The 20627-nt window shown below is 46.2% G+C and overlaps 1 protein-coding gene across 2 annotated transcripts in view; it reads left to right on the top strand.

Annotated features, from left to right (window-relative positions):
- Nucleotides 1-8876, top strand: part of DOK5 (docking protein 5) — a 152841-nt gene extending 143965 nt beyond the window's left edge. For both annotated transcript variants that reach the window (XM_047069327.1, XM_047069326.1), the window contains 2 exons: nucleotides 989-1109; nucleotides 8672-8876. In XM_047069327.1, the coding sequence (XP_046925283.1) occupies nucleotides 989-1109; nucleotides 8672-8736 (186 nt within the window). In that variant the 3' untranslated portion in view covers nucleotides 8737-8876. The remainder of the gene's footprint in view (nucleotides 1-988; nucleotides 1110-8671) is intronic.
- The last annotated feature ends 11751 nt before the right edge of the window (nucleotides 8877-20627 follow it).

The raw sequence follows: 20627 nt of genomic DNA, 5'->3' as shown, positions 1-20627 counted from the left end.
AGACCTGGGCTGAGATGAGAGGGTGGCTGAGGACTGCCTCCCATCCCACTCCTGCCCTTCCAGCTTGTTGTCCCCGTGCACCTGTCCTCCTGCTCCACTCCTACCCGTCCCTCTGGGCCACCTTCTCTCTGAAACTTCCCTTGTAAGGTCAGTTCCCCCAGTGTGCCAGACAGGCCACTGATGACTCCCCAGGACCTGGACCAAGAGCCCCGGCTTCCCCTTTTCCTCCCTTGGTATCTGGAACAAGGTATCAGGTGCCTGGAAGCAGACAGCGTTTTGTTCTGATGCTGGGGACAGAATACCGAATTCAAATCAGCTTGAACTGAGAAGAGATAATTGGTTCCTATCACTGAGAAGTCCAGGGTTAGTTTCCAGGTTCACGTGGGGTCCAAGGTCACCCCCTTTTCTTGGCTGTCTTCCTCTGAATCAGCTCATTGGCTGGCACACTCTCTCTTCGTTATTCCAAGACAGGCTTCTTTCTGTCCTGTCTCCTGTCCTCAGCCACCTCCCAAGGAAGCCATTCATTCAACGCAACACGCATTATCGTGAACCTACCATCTGCCAGGAAACATTCTAGACCTGGGGGAGAAAGCTGTGAACAAAACAGGCAAAAACGCTTGGCTTCACCTCTATTGATGCTCTCTTTGTAAAAGTGCTGATAAATGTTCCCAGGGGTTGTGTCTTCTTGTCCTGGCTTGGGTCACCAGACCACCCCAAGAATCAATGGTGAGGTCTCCACCGTGTAACTAGATGGATTGAGCTGAGGCAGAGGGAGGTTCCCCAGAGGAAAAGGGACACACCGTTGCCAGCAGGGTGAAGAAGCGATGCTGTTCAGTAGGCAAAAACGGTAGCCGTGGCCCCCACCGGGAAGCCCTCGCCGATTTGCCCGCCAGCTGTCCATGGTCCTGACCGCTAGTCCTCCGGCTCTCTGCCAGGTGGTTTCCAGCCCCGGGGTCGCTGACGCTCCGTTTTCTTCTCTTCGCTGCAGCTCCAGATGAAGATGAGCCAGCGCGCTGCCTCGCTGAGCACCATGGCGCCTCTGCCCCGCAGCGCCTACTGGCAGCACATCACGCGTCAGCACAGCGCGGGGCAGCTCTGCCGCCTGCAAGGTAAGCGCGGGGCCCGGGGCAGGCGGTGCATCTGGCCTCTGCGCAGGGGGCTCGGCCGGGCCGGCTGCCCGCTTCCTGCCCGAGCCGGGGCCCCCGTCGAGGCCTCGCTGCCGGGCGCGTACTCTGTCACCGCGCAGAGTCTTGGGCTCTCGACCCCAGAGGTCCGTGTGGGCAAGAGGACTGGCGTCCACGCTGCGAGAGGTGGTCTAGGGCGCTTAGTGCGAACGGCGTCAGCATCCCTCAGGAGCTTGCTAGCGTGCAGATTTGCAGGCTGCCCCCGGGACCTGCAGAATCGGGAGCCGTGAGGTCAGGGCCCAGCCGTCTGTGTGTCATCAAGCCCTCCAGGCGACTCTCATGAGGGCCCGAGCTTTGCAACCATGTGCTGCTGGAAAGGGACGCACCGGGGTCCGGGTCCTGGGTTCTAGTTCTGCCGGCACTCTCAGCACATCTCAACACATCCTGTCTTCCGGAAAGTGGTCTTAGAAGCAGGATACAGAATAATCCAGGGAGGGGACAATGGGAGCAATTAGGGGGAAAAAAATCAGACATTTCTTATCTTTTCAAATGTAGTTTTTATGTTTTATAGTATATAAGAATACCTGGTGCATATGGAGCTTTTTAGGTTTATTTTATTTACTTTGAGAGAGAGAGAGAGAGAGAGAGAGGACCAGTAGGGGAGGGGCAGAAAGAGGAGGAGGCAGAGGAAACAAAGAGACTCTGTGCAGACAGCAGAGAGCCCGACACAGGGTCGAACCCATGAACCATGGGATCATGACCTAAGCTGAAGTCAGACGCTTAACGACTGAGCCACCCAGGTGCCCCTGCATACTTCTAAAAAGTAAATAGGTCTATGTGGAGGGGTCCCTGCTGAAGAACTTTCCATGATGAGCTGGAAGATCCCAGAACATTGAAGGGCGTGTGCTCGACGGCACCTAGTTCGTGTGCAGAAATGGGCTGAATAAATGAATGTAAGGACGAATGAATGACCACAGAAAACAGTGGCCTCGGCCGTAAATGGCGCTGTTTCGTCATCACTCAGCCTTCCTTTTAGCCCTTCTCAGTGGCCATATCCCGAGTGCCTATGTGAGTGACTGCCCCGTCACTGTGCTTACTTTCCAGAACATACCCACAGAGAGAGGGTTGGGTTAGATCAGGTTGTCAGAAAGACCATTGTTCCCATATCATGTTCAGAAATTTCTGCAATATTGGAATTACGTCATGAGCATTTTTCTCCTATCACACCTCTTATACTATCGCTCAATTTTGTGCCATCTCTTCTACTTAAATTATTTTTGTAAAGAAAACTGTATTTTACTGCCTTCATACTATTATAGCAACTGGCTATATGTATTTTTAAAATACGATAGATAAATAGCAATTATTGAAAGTTTGAAACAAGTATGCATAACGTACATGTACACAGAGCTATTGAATTGCTTTGGAACTTGACTTTCCCTACCCTTGCCAGGAGGATCTTTACCCAAAAAAGTATGTCTTTTTAGATTCTATGTGCCTGGAACGTAAAATAGAGTTGAGAACCAAAGTGATGTAGGCTTCATAGGGAGGAAATTGGGAGGTGATCTTAGTTCTTGCGATACAGTGTGGTAATTTGAGAAGTCAGTTTGCATCAAAGTTGATGTATCTCGGGGTTTCCCTAGATTAGTGTGTTTGCAAAGATGCGCTGAGAGTGAGGACGTCCTGAACACTTGGGATGTGTTGGAAGTTTTAGTATTTATTAGCGGACATCCCAGAGCTTAAGAATCCTCGGGACACAGAACATACTCACCTTTCTATCTATAACTAATCTAACTATCCTTGACCAAAATGAATAGTCATTCATCAGAAAGGATAAAGCCCAAGGGTCTTATCAGGACCCTGATTGTGTAATAATACTTTAAAACATCTTTTTAGGTTAAAAGAGGATGTTGTAGATGCTGTTACCCACTGTTAGTATGCTCTTAGAGTATACACGAGTATTCCGACAATGTCTGCATCTGGTTGCTATGAAGAAAATGGCTTTATTTACAGGATACAGACACATTTTTTTTCAACGGCAACAAAATTTGCAAATTTACTTGCGTGCAAAAAGCCCGTATTATGGTTGGAGGGCCATGCTCCGCTCATGGGTCTGGGATGATTGTCAAAGACGAGTAATCCACTAATTCCAAAATAATAGATAATAGTGATAATGTTACCTCTGGAAACGGAGCAGAACAATACAAGGCATCACAGCAAAGAAAGAAGTTTGCATTCTTTGAGAAGTTCCCGTTATTTTGTATCAAAACCAGCATGCCGCAAATCCAACAACTCGTCGCAATTAAACTTGGGTTTATTCCCTGTATTATTAGGTTTATTATTCATTATCCCCATCCTCCATCACTCAAAAGTAATGAGGTATTACTGTAAAATTAGGTTCAAATTTCTTGGTATAGATTTTTCAAGGGAACCCAGGAATCGTAGTTACAAAACAGCAATTTGAACATAGTGATGACGTGGCTTCTAATGAAATTGATGCCAGTCATGAGAATGAACACCGCAGATTTTCTGCACACAGAGCGGATTATCCAGCTTTGTATTGACAACCTGTAGGGTTTTGAAGATGATAGTTAAAACTTCCGTTGCCCGCTTTTTGTTACATAGTATGATCTTCACTGAACACACACATTTCCGTTTGAGTTCTTGCAGTTTTCCTGTGTGGCGTACTTGGTGAAATATCCTGCTATCTTACTATCTGTGTGGGTGAAAGTGGCATTGCAACTGCTTCAGAATTATTTGGGGTTTTTTGGCTTTGTGTTTTTGTAACAGTTACTCGAGCAGCCTGTTTGCTTTCACATACTTCCGTTACAAGTGTTTTGTTTTGATACTTCGTTTGTACCAATGTTCACTGAGAGATTTCTTCGCCTGCGGGTTCTGTGTCGATGTGTCTATTTTATCTTTGAGTCACCACTACTCTCTGAGATACAGTACCAACATATGGTCTGTGTGTAGTGTGGGACTCAGTTTACCAGTAATGTGTTACCTTAAATTGTTTTTTCTCTCAGACTGCCTAAAATTGATCTTACTTCTCCAAGGTGGTCAGTTACGTGAAAAGTAGGATGAGTTCATCTGTCGTTTCACCTCTTCCTCCCATCTTCCTCCTTCCCTTTCTCCCACCCCTGGATTAAAGCTGAAACTGGGGAAAAAAATCATGACACCATTACCCTGTTGCCTGAGGTTACATGGCACATCATTTCTTCTTGTTTTGATGGTTCTTATGAGCTGTGATTCCTCTGGCTGGCTCATTTGCCTGGACATATGTCAGGATGACTTTTCCTGTGGTCTGGAGGTCAGTCTTGGAAAGCACCTAGACCCTTATGGGAGAATTTGCCCGTCAGGTTGGAGAATTTGCCATTTCCTCTCCGAATTTAGTCCTACAGAGCCACCTGCTGGTTGGTTTTGGAATTGTTCTCTTATCCTTGCTGTCTTAGGTGGGGAAGAGGTGCTGACTTTGACCCATGCTGGGCGTATGAAGCCATATTTAATCCACTATCACTGCTTCTCCTGCCCCATTTCTAATTTTCACATAGAATTTCCCTTCTAGGGTTGAGCATATACAAAATCACGTAAAAGAGGTTTATCATGAACACTGGAAGAAATTTAAGAAAGAGAAGCGTTCAGCAAGTTGAACGCTGGGTGCGCAGGATTCTTTCAGGAGCGCGTCGCATAACAGAACCACAGAGTGGTGTTTTCCCAATTGTGGTCTGCGGAGTGCTCACCCGGGTGGAGATGGCCCTTTCCCAAACTAGTGCTGTGGTGCAGTAAGTTTGGGGAAAATGCTACATGTTCAGGGACGTTCTCCTTTTTTAGAGATTAAGAATGCCAGTCACTATTTTCAAGATTTTGAGATGTCCTGCCACGAAGAGTCTGTTTAATCTTGTTGAAACCAGGGCTCAGCAAACTTATTTGAACGTGAAACCTCTTCTCTCCTTTTTTATGTAAGCGAACATTAACATACCACCGGTCAAGTGCTAGATTTGTTCCTCACAAGGCAGACGCGACATACTGAATGAGTATTTTTTTTATGAAGATACCCTTTCTTGAAGGCCTGCTGTATTGAAGGCTTTGCACTGAGTTCTTATCATACACGATCTCAGTCCTTAAAACAGCCATGCGAGAGTGTATTATTCTCGTCTGCAACTAAGCAACTAAGAATTTGAAGGGTTAGTAGTGGGGTCCAAGGTCACCCAACTGGTAAGTGAGGTCTTTGTTTCTCTATTCATTCACCCACTCACTCTCTCGTTCAGTCGGTAAGTGTTCTTGGAGCCTCGGCTCTATGCCAAGCACTGTGCTAGGTGACGGGGACACACAGGCTGCTAGACAGGCATGCTTCTGCCCTCCGAAAGCCGAAAGCCTAACAGAGTCACGGGCAATAATTACACAAATGTATTTAATATCAGATTTGGTCACATTGAAAAGAAATGTTATGTGTCATGGAGAGCGGTGAAGCAGGGTTACTGGTCTGGGAACGATCAGAAGACAAGAGGGGCTTCTTTAGGTAGGGCATCTGTCACAGGGGCCTATAGCATTACCTCGAGACCTGCAGTCTGAGGAAAAGCAGCCATTCTGCAGTCCCGGGAAAAGATTCTCCATAGGGAGTTCAGCAAGTGCAAAGGTCCTGAGACAGAAATGAGCCGGGGCAGAGACCAAAATGGAAGCGGCATGGCTGGTGCCTAAGGGGCGGTAGGAGACAGCCGGTGAATCAGCTTCCGTGGGTGCCCTTCACCTCGAAGTTACCCTCCTGAGAATCTTTAGCCTCACTCCAGAGGGGCTCCATGACTCAGTATCTCCTGAATCCCTTTGCTGCAATTGCCTTGAACGATAGCATCACTTGTGTAAAACCAAGAAAAAAAATAGGCATGCAACTCATTTATCAGATTTGACTTTCGGTTATTTCAGGAAGTCACAGATTGGCACCAAATGTTTGCGTCACACTCTACCAGGCATCCGGCATGTTGCCTCATCTGGTTCTCCCGGCAGCAGTTTGATTTGGCAAGAGCCAAACGGAGGACTGTGTTCTCCATTTCAGTCACCGCAGAACCCGAGACCCTTAGAGGTCAAGTACTTGCTTAAGATCGCGTGGCTAGTGGAGGGAGGGACTGGCATTAAAGCTCCTTTCTTTTCTCGTATATTCTTACCCGGGGGGAAGAAATCCTGCCGCCATGACCGTTTCCAAGGCACATACCATACGATGGAAACAGGTCCTCCAGAGGATTGATTCCAGCCCATGCGATTTACCTATTTAAGGATGTAGGTTCCCAGAGCAAGTGGCAAGTCAGCATTGTTTTTTTCCATCTTAATTCTAACGTAGTCACATACGTGGTATGTGCATCGGTTAAGAAAAGGTAGATTAATATCTGAACACGTGTCAAAAGGCAACAAATAAATGAAGGTCTCGAACTCTCATGTCTCTCTGGGCCAGGGAGGACGTGCAAACAGCGGGACAGGGCACAGGTGGGTGTGGGTTGGTCCCTGGTGAATCACAGGGACCCTGGGGCAGAAGATGGGCCCGGTGTGTTTTCCAGTTTTCCAGGAGAACAGAGAAATCGGCACCTTTACAGAACTTTTGAGGTTATTTGAATAGTGACAGTCAATTCCCAATGTGTTATGACCTGTGCAGGCCAGAGAACATGGGCCCAGATGGGGTCTGCAGGCCGGTACCAGCTCATGATCTTTGTGTGAACTGCAAAAATGTGGGACAGGTGACTCCACCACCTGGCTTTCAAACCAGCGTTCAATTAGCCAGCGCGATAGAAGCTGCAGGGGTTTCACTACAATCTGACCCCAGGTGAACACTCTGAGTCCTTTTATTCAAACTTTTAGAGCCTAAGGAGCCACAGATGAAGGTTCGGGAAGGGCTTTGTACTTGATTTGGGTTTTGCATTGACACTGTTTGTGCACTGTCTGCTTCCCTTGGGAATTTTTATCAAACTGTGACAAAGATGTACCAGGATGTTCACCTGTCGCACTCAAATTCACTGAGTAATCTCTGCACCCGACATGGGGCTTGAACTCATGACCCTGAGATCAAGAGTCCGATATTCCACCGACTGAGCCAGCGAGGTGAGCCCGTAGTATCCAAACTCGTCAGCACAGTTTCTCTATGTGACAGCGTGCGCACACGTGTGTATTGGAAAGAAAATAGAATCTGTGTTCAAAATGGTCAAGAGGTTGGAAGAAACGATCTCTTGGGATTTGGGATGCTTTAATATTCAAGCTGCTCTGATAATAACCACTGCTGTTGTGCACCAGTGACTGTATGACTATAGATTTCCTTACGGTCCTGATTTGAGGCTTGCAAATATCTGAGTCCATGACTTATGTCCGAAAGGTTCTGACTAGGTCTGACGGAGGTCGGGGCCATTGTGACAATGCGCTGGAGGGCACACTCAGCCATGTGCCACATAAACCTTTTTGCTTGGCACAGTATTTGAAAACAGCATTGTTTTAGGGGCCCCGGGATGGCTCAGTCAGTGAAGCGTGTGACTTTAGCTCAGGTCAGGATCTCGCGGTTGGTGAGTTCGAGCCCCGTGTCGGGCTCTGTGCTGACAGCTTGGAGCCTGGAGCCCGCTTCGGGTTCTGCGTCTCCCTCTCCAGCGGGGCATGGGTGCTCCATGTAGCCCCAGCCCTGTTGCTGTGTGACCCGGGCTGGACCCGGGCTGGACCCGGGCTCTGCTCCTGCTCAGAGCTGCTCCATAGCCAGCAGCGTGAATTTCGCAGCTTGTGGTAAAACCTCTAGCCAGCAGATGGCAGTGAAACCTCTTGTTTGTATAAAATCAAGCGCCCCGTCCAAGGGGACTGGCAGATGGGTGGCCTGCAGGCCAAACCACCAGGTCTGCTGTCTGTTGTCGTTAACGAAGTTTTGCTGGACATCCGTGCCCATTTGTCACGTATTCACCGGGTCGCTTTTGTTGAGTAGCCGCAGTGAGACCATACGGTCTGCAAAATCTGAAATATCTAGTATCTGGCCCTTTATAGAGAAAGTTGGCCAGCCCCTGTCGTAGGTCACAAAGGCTGCTGACAGTGGCCCTTGGAGCTGCCTTCCTGACTTCTTCACTTTTCTTGGTTTGGAACCTACACCTGAAATAATAAAGCCTGTGTGGATTTTAGGGAGTCCTCCTGATAAAAAAATTTCCTAAGTATAAATATAATATTGCCTTATTTCTGATCAGGTTTCCAAAGAATACCTACACAAAAGATTTCCTAGTCCTATGATTCTTCTCATTTCCTTTAAATACCCCGAATATAGGGGTTGATGAAAAATTTTAAAGATTAAGGAGGAATGTCACTGCTAGCGGTCTGATCACAGCTCAGTGCAAAGACCACATGCAAATGATATGGTAATCATGAAGTCTCTCCTGACTCTTATTTGCATATCACTGTGAGTGGCCTCTGGAGAAAAAAGTCCTGTGTTGCATATCACTTGCTTCTGTTATATAGAAACTTGTCGCTAGCTAATTTGATCGGGGGCTTTCTTGAAATGTAACTGCCGTTTTTAAATTCTTTTTTTTTTTTTTTTGGAAAAGATGTTGCCAGCCCTCTGAAGCTTCATCGAACAGAGACTTTTCCTGCCTACCGATCTGAGCACTGACACGAGCTGCCCAGAGTGGTTGTGGGACGCACCTGGGATGTGTCAGCCACCGCAGATCCTCGAGGCGGCAAGATGACAGCGAGGGAGACCACGAAGGAAAGAATCTGAAAGTCCCCGGCTGATCGTGTGGTCATTGGGAAACGGCAATGCAATATTTGTCTTTTTCTTTCTTTTTTTTTCTTTTTTTAAAAAATCTTAGCGTGATTGAAACATGCTCTATAGATTTCGACTTCTCGTTCCCCCTTTTACAGCTGGACAGAAAGGAGTCAATGCCGCAAAATGATTTTCTATCGTAGATACTGTGTCCCTTCCACTTCCTCTGAATCTATCCTTTTGTGGATTCTTGTGATTTCCCTTCTGAGTGTTTCAGTTGTATGACAGTCAGTACTGACAATAAAATGGCTCTTCATTATTTGTTATTTGCTGATACTGTATTCCTCACTTATTAATGCTACGGCTCCGGTTAACTACTGGAAGTTATTTTTTATTATATTACCGATACGTGAAATCAGCGCTTTGACCTGACTCCTACCTGTGAGGTTAAGAAATACCTTCAAAGGGCCCTTTAGGATTCTCTACGGGGTTATAATGTTGCTCTCGCGTGATCTTCCTCCAATCACCCACCTCCGTTTTCTAAAAGCCTTTGTTTTATTTGGAGTACCTTCATAAAACATTTTAAAATAAAAGAACATTCTTCACCCCCTATGTTCTTTGGATTCTGGCTACTTGGTTTTCTCTTATGTTTCCAGTGTTTATGAAGGTATGTGAATATCTTCCTTACGAGCCATGAGCGTGGCCTGGCATTGCATTTGACGTCTGTGCAACCGTTTACACGTTTGGCCACTCATTCACGAAGCTGGTCTGCACTGAGCATCTTCCAGTTCCAGATGCTGGGCTAGATAGAATCCAGGGGTACAGGGATAAAGAGATATGTGGGCCCTGTCACCAAGGACTTCCAGTGCATAGGAGTATGACAAGGAAATAAAGTTGCAGTTGTAACACAGAGTGACATCTGCTAAATGGGTCCCCAGTGGGCCATGTGCCTCTGAAGAGACGGTCATTCTAGTCCCCAGGCTTTCCCCCTGGGAGCTTCCAGGTGGGAATTAAATCCCGGGAGCTCCCGAGGCTGGAATGGCTATGACTGCATGGGAAGTGGGGTTCTGTGTATCTGGGTCACCACTCTGTGGTCAGTAGTGTTCCCTGATAGAGTGTAGGGCATCGATTAAGTTTGATACACAATGACTGTTCTTTTAGTGTAAGTATATCCAAAACATTGCATGAGATGTCATTACACTAAAAATGGCTCATTGCATATCTTAGACTGAAATTTGTTGGGATGGTCCGAATTTTTCTGTGCTAAATCTGGCAATCCTGTTTCCCAGGCACAGAACTGTGCCTTACACATAGCTCATGCTTGAAAAATATGTGATGATTGACTGGGTGGTTGAATAAACTCCTATCCTGGGGATAGGATTCTTTCTACGAGGGGAGGCAAGTTATTATCGATTGTGTACTTTCTCAGTGCCAGGTACTGAGGTAGGCCCTGCTAAAATTATTATTTTCCCTGGAAAATCCTATCCTGTATTTTCTAGGGAAAGATGTGAATTTTACTCAACACCAAGCAAGGGCCAGAAAAAGATTCACTTTCATTTGTGCTTCCTCCGAAACGTGCATAATTTCCCAAAATGGGAGATTGACCAGTGAAACCCCAAAGGCCCTGCTAAAATGCAAGTTTGCCGAGCTAGATTCCCAGTTGGATCTGAGTTAGTTGGGATCTCCAAGGACACTGCTGGTTAGGATGTGTTTGTCTCAGAGGTGGGGAAACACTGGGAGGGGGAGGAGGGTTCAATTCAGCCGAGGATTAATTAGTGGGTTAGGGACACGTAAGTGACTTCGTGCTTTGTTGGGGTGCGTGTGTGTTCTGTGTTGTGTGTGGCTGCTTTTCCCATTACGTTAGCTCATCTGCCTTCTCCCAGGTAGATTCATATTCATCTTTTTAAAATTTGGTTCGCCACACACATTTGAGCATTCCCTCACCGTTTGTTGTCCTTACTCTAGCTGGCTTTTGTTTTATTTTCCTTTTCTCCCAAAACTGTCTCGTAAGAAGTTCTCCCTGGTTCCCAAGGTCTCGGCTGCCAACATGGGGGCTTAAGTGGAAGAAGGAGATAAAAGGAACAGAGTTAAATAATTATAATTTTAATGAAGTCAGAGTTCCTGGAGCACATCTAAAGCTAATGAGTGTGTAAAGAAATGTTGCTGAATGTAGTCAACTAAAAATCAGAACCTCCTTTAGGACTTAATTTGTTTTTCTTTTTTTAGAGAAAGAGTGCAAGTGGAGAGAGGGGCAGAGGGAGAGAGAGAATCTTAAATAGGCTCCACACTCAGCGTGGAGCCCCCCAAGTGGGACTCGATCCCACGACCCTGGGACCATGACGTGAGCCAAAATCGAGAGACGAACATTCAACTGACTGAGCCAGCCAGGAGCCCCTAGGACTTTTGGAAAATGAAATATATTGACAAAAAAAAAAAAAAGAGAGAGAGAGAGAGTTCTGTTAGGTTATCCTAATGCTTATTTATTGTCAAGCACTATTATTCTAAGTGCTTTACTTGTATTCTCTTATTTAATCTCCACAACAGGTCCATGAGGTAAGTATAATTTTTGTCCCCATTTTATAGATGGGGAAACTGAGTCTTAAGGAGCCTGAGTCATCTAAATAATATGCCCAAGATCTCTTAGCTTTGCTAGGAGGTGAAGAGGCGTGTTAAAATTTTCAAGTTTATTTGCAAAACAGAACAAAAAATCTTTTCAAGTTTATTTGAGCAAAATTTGTTGGAATCGGGTGGCACCAACCCAAAGGTGGTTAGAGGTGCTCCAGACACAGGACCTGGCAAGAGGTTTTTATAGACAAGATGTGGAAGCAAAGCAAGGAAATGATCTGATTGTAGCGTAAGTGGTTGTTTTATTTGAGAAAGCTGCTTGTGATTGGCTGTTCTTAAACATTTCATTTCCTCGGAGTCCCATGCATTGACTCTGGCTTACATTTGGTTTGCTTATGTTTTGGTTTGCTTGCGGAGGCTACCAGGGCCCTAGTGCCCTCCTTGTTTAATTACTTTAATAGCCACTAAATGGTCGACTCGCATTGGAACCCAGATATTGTGATTCCTGAGCCAGCTGTATCAATCCCTAACACATGCTGCACACTTTTCTTTTTTTTTTTTTTTTAATTTTTTTTTTTCAACGTTTATTTATTTTTGGGACAGAGAGAGACAGAGCATGAACGGGGGAGGGGCAGAGAGAGAGGGAGACACAGAATCAGAAACAGGCTCCAGGCTCTGAGCCATCAGCCCAGAGCCTGACGCGGGGCTCGAACTCACGGACCGCGAGATCGTGACCTGGCTGAAGTCGGACGCTTAACCGACTGCGCCACCCAGGCGCCCCTGCACACTTTTCTTTAAAGGGCCAGAAGATAATTTTTTTTTTTCCTTAGTGTTTGTTTATTTTTGCGAGAGACAGAACCAGGGAGGGGCAGAGAGAGAGACAGAGGGAGACACAGAATCCGAAACAGGCTCCAGGCTCCGAGCTGTCAGCACAGAGCCCGATGCGGGGCTCGAACTCATGAACTGTGAGATCATGACCTGAGCTGAAGTTGGAGCTTTAACCGACTGAGCCACCCAGGCACCCCTACTGGGCCAGAATATAAATATTTTAGGCATATGGTCTCTGTTTTTGCTGTATTGCGAAAGCAACCACAGATAATACCTAAGCAGATAGGCATGGCTGTGTGCCAATAAAACTTTATTTACAAAAGCCAAACAAACAGCAGGCTGGATTCGCCCACACTGTGGTTACCAACCCTTACTCCGGGTCCTATGAACCTCAAATACTCCCTCTTATTAGTTTCAAGTTTAGAACAGAACATGAGAGATTTAAACACTTTAATCTCAGGCCTTAATAAGGGAAGTAATTATTTGAAATGATTTTTCTTTGCCTAATCTCTAACCCAGGTGGTGAACATACCGGGAGCTTTTTCAAAACGGTGGTGGATTTGTACATGATTGAAACTATATTCTAAAGCACTCTTGCCAACATTGGACATGAACTAAATCTGGAGATGAAGCCACAGAATTCTTCATAGACACAGTTGTTGCTTTCTGCTTTAATTACATACTAAGAAAAACAACATTTTTGGGGTGGGAGGTGTTGGGGGGGGATCAGAGAGTAAATTGCATATTCCCCTTTGCATGCGGGGGGCTAGTGCTACAAAGATCTTTTACTCAGATTGAGGCAGAATAATGTAGTAGTTATTCGAATGCTTGCTAGACTAAGCCTGGGTTTCTGAAATCCATTCATTCATTTACCAAGTGTTTATTCAAAACCGTCCTGGGCGTGCCAGGCTGTGTGTTGTAGTTACTGGAAATAGCGTGAATGAAACCAGAGCAGTGTACCTGGTCTGATGAGCTCAAAATATTTCACTGGTAGCTCAGCAAACAGAACGAAGCCAAAGACAGTGTAGATTTGCATACAGTGACATTTTATAATTCCATTTGGGGACAGTCTTAACTTTGAGGGGGGAATACTGTATAGACTACTACTAACCCTTGGACAACATAGATTTGAACCATGCGGGTCCACTTATATGTGGATTCTTTAATATAAATCCAGTACAGCACTGTAAATGTATTTTCTCTTACAATTTTCTTAACATTTCTTGCTTTATTACCTTGCTTTATTGTAAGAATACCGTGTATTTTCTCACACAAAGTATGGGTTAATTGACTATGTTATTGGTAAGACTTCTAGTCAACAGTAGGCTGTTAGGCGTTAAGTTTTGGGGGAGCCAAAATTTATACTCAGATTTTCAACTGAGTGGGGGTCAGTCTCCCTTCCTCCTGTGTTGTGCAAGGGTCAACTGTACTAACAGTCTCTTCTTCCCTGTGGTCCCAGGAAAAATACACCCATTTTCAGATTTCCAGCAAACTCAATCCTTTCCATTCGTGTTAAGGTCTTGAGTTCTTTTGTTTAAACATCGGAGGTAAGACTGCCCATCTTCTGACGAAAGTCAACAGTTGGCTGAGTTCAGAGTGAGCTCGTTGGCTCAATCTGTGATGATTTGACTCAGCCAAGGCAGGACCCGCGCTAAGCATTTGCCTACAGCTGTGCTGAATAGGATGATGCCACGTGCATTCTACCCACTGAACTTGTAGTTATCAAATGTTGGCGGAAGATGATCATTCTGTAGGTCTGGGGCGGAGCCCACGATTGTGCATTTTCAATCAGCACCTCTAGGTAATTCCGATGCAGGCGGAATAAAATTCCATTTTAAGGATGGAATTCTTTAAAATTTAAATTCTTTAAAATCCCCCCGCCCCCTTCCCCCACCCCCGCGGAGATAGAAACAGAGAGTTCCCATCAGGTGAGATTTGGCACCTGGCGGCCATCAGCAAAGTGTTCTTAACCAAGACACCCCCAGGAAGTCAGGAGGAGGAGTCGGGACGCCGGGAGATGCAGGGATTCGGGCACACAGGTAGGAGGGCGATTCTGCACGTGGGTTGCACACAGGAAGGGGACATGTGTCGTGATTGTGGCTTGGAAGTGAGCTCCTGCGTGGCCGCTTCGGTGCCTCTGCGATAGTTTCTTTGTTGCCATGACGACTAGGAAGGGACTCAGTTTGACCTTCTTTGTTTCTGTAAGATGCCTGAAGTCCCAGGGTCTCCTGTGCTGCTCTTTTTTTAATAGGAAACCGCCAGCCAGGAGCTACTTGTGAAAGCAGAGCACAGTCTGCAGAAGTCGCGCAGGGCGAGGACGGAGCCAGAGTCCAGCTGGTGTTGTTAATGAATCAGCACCGAGCCACCAGCCGTCTGGCCTCCCGCCGCCCCGCCTGCCCCAGCGTCCTCTCATCCTTACTGTTGAGCAACCGTCTCTTCCTTGGCCTTTGGTACCGTTGCATTTCCCTCCGCTGAAGGGCAGGAGTTTCTTGGGGGGGATTTAAGATGTTGGAGGTGGGCAAAGACTGGTATTTTTTGCTCTGAGTTTTGCCAGACCACGAGGGCGCCTCTGTATGGCTCTAGGTTGCTTACGTGTTGTGTTCGTTGCTTGTTTACCCTGGAAACCCCAAGAGGCGAAGAATCGGCTTTGATTGTTTGTTTTTTCGGTAGGTAGTTACCCTCTGTAAGCACCACCAACGCAGCACACACGGGAGCCCTCTCTAGAAAGGGTCTGCATCTGGCCAGAGTCGACCTCCTTCCTGCTTTTGTAAATAAAGCTTTATTGGCACAGAGCCGTGCCCATTTCTTTATACATTAGCCGTGGCTGCTTTTGCATGACACCCAGAGAGCTGAGTGGTTGTGGCAGGGCCATACGCCCTCTGCGGGAAAGGCTTGTCGGGTCCTGTGCTGTATGACCTGTGCCCTCAACCAGCTTATGGCTTAGGTTCCCCGCTACTGCATGTGTCTCCCATCTTCTGTGTTACCTGTGAAATCAATGTTCTCCGTGAACGGGACGCTCAGCAGGACCTGGGCCCTCTCGCCGCAGAGGTCGTTGTTTCTGCTGTCTGTCCCTTTGGCCCAGAAAAATCTTACCTTCCTCTACTCTTGCAAAACTGACCCTTCAGACTTCAACTTAAACACCAGCCTGTCGAAGTTCCTTCCTGAGACCCCCAGACCGGACAAAGTCACCAGTCATAAGCTTTTAGGAAGCCCCATTCTAAACATTAATGGGTGCTGTGCATGAACATTTCCATGTGGTTAGTAAATTGTCTGCCTTTTCCATGCTTCTCAAGTTCCCTGAGAGAAAATGTTCCGTCTCTCGGGCTTAGCTTTGTACCCTCAGCACCAAACAAAATTCCTAGTGAATTTCGTGCGTACTCAATAAATACTCACTTTGTAAATAAAGAAATGGAAAGTGAGACCACAGCAGGTGCATCGTTAAATCATGGTGTACGTGATCTGGGTTCTACCTCGGATGAGTAACCTCTTTCCTACAGAGAGGTTGGCCCTAATATTTGAACTTGCTTCAAATGCAGAAAGCAGGCAATATTATTCTAAAACACAGACAACCAAAGAAGTGCACTGTATTATTTCTCATGTTGATTTCCTATATGACCTAGAAGGGAAAGGAAACGTAGGGCAACCCATAGTGACTTTTGCCTTCAGTCCTACCTTATCCATCATTAAACCTAAGCTACCTCTCTTATAGAGAGGTAAGCCCTAACGTTTCTGGAACTCCTGTGCACTGAACATAATCCTTACATCGTGCCTGTGAGGTGGCTAGCCTCCGCCTCATTTTATGACGTAGGGCCTAAAGCGCTGAGACTTGGAGCGACTGGTCTCCAGAACAGTCTAGCTCTAGCGCCCACATTCTTCTGCTTGTGTTTTTCACTCTCTGTGCCAAGGTGCCGTGGGGTGCCACAGGGAACTCACAGAGGTGCTGTGGGATAGATCAAGTTTGTGCAGGAGAAGGTGATACTCCGCATGTATTGGACCCACGGGAATGACTCCTGGCCAGAGGCTGTTCGATTTCAACATCAGATCACAACAAATTCACTTCTGTGACGCCATTGTTGTGAAGCTGGGTTTTGGGTAGCTGCTCTGATAAAAAAGCAGAAGCACTTCGTGAAAATCCATGTGGACAAGGACGTGAGGGTGGGGGTGGGAATCCAGTCTTATTCCCGAGGGCCTGGCAGACACACACATCCCCTTAGCAAGGAATTGTGAGTAGTTAAGAATAAAATACAAATATTTTTTTTTCTTTTGATTTCGGTGTATTTTTTTAAATGGCTACTAAGTTGTCAGGACATAAATACTGAAATTCTTCGGATGAACCTAGCAACTTGATAAATGGAACCGCTGAGTATTTCTTTTGGTCTAAGAGCGCTAGGAAGAAATTCCTGAGATCTTAAGAGCACTGTGGACAGAGAAAATGTGAGACCCTCTGTCCCATATTCTGTCTCTGCCTTGGCCGCAGCCCCAGATGTAGGCTCTAGGGTGTAAGCCCCCAGGTCTGTATTTAGCACCCACAGCAGGACGGTTTTACGGGTACAACCCACGCAGTCACAGAGGGATCCGTGCTCCGAAGGGCCCTGTACTCGGTTTATTGCTTTACTGTAGCCATCTTGATATCCTTGTCCTTTTTTTTAATCTTTGAACGTGTGTTTGTAAGTAAAGTCCAGTGGGACAGTGGAGCATGTCTGTCGGCAGGGAAGGTAGCTGAGGTATGAGTGTCCACTCGCTGGCCCTCGATGCCTTGTGTGTGAGTAGCACTCATGATGCCCCATGAACACACAATTCCAGAGGCCCCCCGATGTGTGGGAGTTCAGTGAGACCCAGAGCAAGTTCAAGATAAGTGTGTTACATCCATCACCGAGTAAGCAGGGCCCTTTCCCTGTGAACCAGGGAGCCTTTCCCTCTGAACCTGAACTTGCTTCAAACGCGGAAAGAAAACAATGTTATTCTAAGAAACATGGACAACCAAAGAAGGTACGTCGTATTTCTCACTCCTGCTGCTTTCCTACGTGACCTAGAAGGAAAAGGAAAGATAGGGCAACCCATAGTGGCTTTTGCCTTCAGTCCTTCCTTATCCATCATTAAACCTAAGCTATGGCATTGTTGCTAGAAGGTACATGCATAAGATGTGATCATAAAATGAAATAAAAATCACCGTGTTCACTTTGTGCAGTGTTTCCCCTGTTCGGGGCAAGAACAAAGTAGATGAGCCCGTTGGAGCCACAAAATGGGAGCCTTGCGATTTTGGTGATTCAGCATGTGAATTAAACGTTCTTATATTAACGTTTAAGATGGAGACGGCACAATAGGAAGGGGACCAGTAAAACCCCTGCTACTCAGAATGTTAATTTTTCCTACGATCACACTAATAGCAAGTGACAAACACAGTGACAGGTTGAGAGCGAGGAAGGAAGAAAGGAAAACACTTTACATTTCAGTTCCTTAAGTGGCAGGTCTTTCCTGCTTTTTGAACAAGTGCGTTTTTGTTTTGCACTTGGTCTCACAAATGCTGTGGCCGGTCCTGTGCCGAAGATGCCCCTGGAAGAAAGGGCAGGGTGAGCAGGACAGAGGATTATGCTTCAGGTGTCTTTTCTGCCTCTTTCCTGCTTCCACGTGGGGCTCCCGCCCAGAACTGTTGCTCGCCTCTGAAACCCTCCAGTCCAGTCATTCAATAATTGACCTCTATTGAAGACACTGGGCGCAGTTCCTATTTTGAGCAAATGTCACGGTGACTGCACCGCGCTAAATACTGTAGAATTATTTTCCTCATCACTGAATTCCTTTTAAAGTTGTACCTTCCTAACAAAGAAAGAAAGAGACGCGTTTGGTTATCAAAGGAAGCCAGCCCCCAAATTTACTTTCCTTCAGCTGTCATGCAAATTGTGAGCCAGAGGCCTTGCAGGATGGCTTTGAAGATAGAGATCACAGTGCGGTCCTAGAGAGGCTTCAATAGGGTTTCTGATGATCCTGTGATTTACTCAGAGAAGGAAGAAAAGAGCAGAGAACAATGGGAAGAAGTCCGCTCTTGAAGTCATAAAAGCCCAGTGTCTAATTCTGGTCCTCTCCTTGCCTGGAGGAAATGTCAGTTAATAGTGAAGGGGTCAGACAGGGTAGACCAGGATTTCCTCAAGTGCATTCCAGGGGGTGCCAGTTCAGGTGGGGGGGGGGGAGTAGGCGGAGGGGTGGGCGGGGACGGGGGAGTTTTGTCCTTAAGTGAATCGTTGGTAAATGGAGAGTCAAACGAGTGTCTTTGTGAACTTCTTGGAGCCCAGCAGAGTAAACATGATGTAATAGTCTAGAGGAGGCCACAAGATGCAGAATTTTTGTTGTATCTGGACTTACACCAGTTTGGCTGGCATCAGTAGCCTTCAGTGACTAAAGGTAGGTGAAGGCAGTTCTCCTGGCTGTCACACGTGGCCATTGGGTAGTTGCTTACAATGCAGTTGCATCAAATTTTCAGGCACCTGCTAACAGTACCTCGCCATCAGGGGCAGAAACAGTGATGTGGCCCAAGTGATGAGCTCCTGATACGTTCAGATGCTCTGATGGCTTTGCGTAGTACAGATTTTACTGAGACACACAGGACAGCATCCTAGCAGCAAGACTGAGCTAAGGTTCTAGTGGGAGATGGGAGAGTCTCCCAGCTAGAAAGAAAGAGGACCAGTGGGGAATCCTAAGCCTGCAAGGCCGCCATTTTGCCAGGTGGAGGTGCTTTGGGTCTGCGGGAGTCTTACTCCCTAATCCTGAAAGGGATCAGAATGTCTACAGCATTTCTGGCTATTCTGTTTCTAGCCGTATTCTTGGACACCCCCTTGTTCAGCAAGAAGAACCACTTCTAACATCCATTATGCTAATTAGCAAAACTTCTGGTGTTGACCAGTCAAAAAGACAGTAGACACCACTGTTGGAGTGAGGGAGTTGATGAGTATTTGTGTGTGTGTGTGTGTGTGTGTGTGTGTGTGTGTGTGTTTATTTTTTGCAGATCCCAACTCACAAATTCTGGAAGGCAGGTTTCCACTTAGGGCGTTGCAAGTATTAAATGTGTAGATCAAACCAAGCATCCTCCAATATCACACTCTTCATTGTCTTTACTATTTTCAAGTTTATTGTAGATACTACAATAGTTTCTGAAGTGTAGGAGAGCTCTTTTCCCTGGAGCATCTTTTGGGATTGGGGTTCTAAGGATCCCACTTTAGGAACTGATGGGTGGGATTAAAGAATTTCCATCTGGGAGCCTCTCAGTTACTGCGTGGTTGTGCTACTCCATGCAACTCACTTAACCTCTCTGTGGATTCTTGGGTTCTCGTCTCAATGAAATGGGATAATAATAAGTATATTTTTTAAATGCCCTGTAGCCTGCTCTAAAAGAGAGTAAGAACTGGAAAAGTTATGGAGATGGCTGAAATACAGACTCTTGACCCAATATCCCCATCTACAAAATAACAGCAGCGATTCTCTTGTGCATTTGGCCAAGACCACATGAAGTCATAGGTATGAAAGTTCTTTGACAACTGTAAAAATACTTCAGCTTTGGAGTTCTTCCCATATCAAGCGCCTCTCCTCCATGATGGCATGAAATGAGAGACTATGTTTAAAATGAAAGATGCGGGGCGCCTGGGTGGCGCAGTCGGTTAAGCGTCCGACTTCAGCCAGGTCACGATCTCGCGGTCCGTGAGTTCGAGCCCCGCGTCGGGCTCTGGGCTGATGGCTCAGAGCCTGGAGCCTGCTTCCGATTCTGTGTCTCCCTCTCTCTCTGCCCCTCCCCCATTCATGCTCTGTCTCTCTCTGTCCCAAAAATAAATAAACGTTGAAAAAAAAAAATTAAAATGAAAGATGCTTCTGGTCTTATTTTGTGAGATTACCATAGTGTCCATGTTATAGAAGAGAGACAAAGGGAATTAACACTTAATGAGAAATTGCTATTTTCCAGAGATTTTTAATAAATTATCTCATTTGACTTTCACCTACACACGAGTGGGTATTATTTTAGGAAGAGGAAGCTGAAATACAGAACAGGGAGAATAATTACTCAAATTCTCCCAGTCAGTAAGTAGGAATGGCCTTGAATTGAGCTGGTCAGAATTCTAAAACGGGCATTGTTTCTACTACACTGAGTAATGACATTGCTGTCATTGGCCTTGGTGTTCCTTGCTGTGCAATGGGACAATGTTGGCTGCATTTCCATAGTGTGCCAGTGAGAATAACAGGTGGGCTTTCTCATTATATCATTGGACATTCTGTCAGTGATAAGAGACAGCATGAATTTGGGGGGCTTTTTTACTAAGATAATTAGTAACGGCCACATTTAAACTGAAGGCCTAATTCAAATGCCTCCAGGGGCCACACAAGTAATGTCAATAAGGGAGGTTGGGCCAGCTTTGGCAGTAGTG

This window comes from Lynx rufus, unplaced genomic scaffold (genome assembly GCF_022079265.1).
Source record: "Lynx rufus isolate CCGP_SWC_20201006 ecotype Redwood Valley unplaced genomic scaffold, mLynRuf1.p SCAF_8, whole genome shotgun sequence".
Taxonomy (NCBI): domain Eukaryota; kingdom Metazoa; phylum Chordata; class Mammalia; order Carnivora; family Felidae; genus Lynx; species Lynx rufus.
This window is presented reverse-complemented; position numbering and strand designations above follow the sequence as displayed.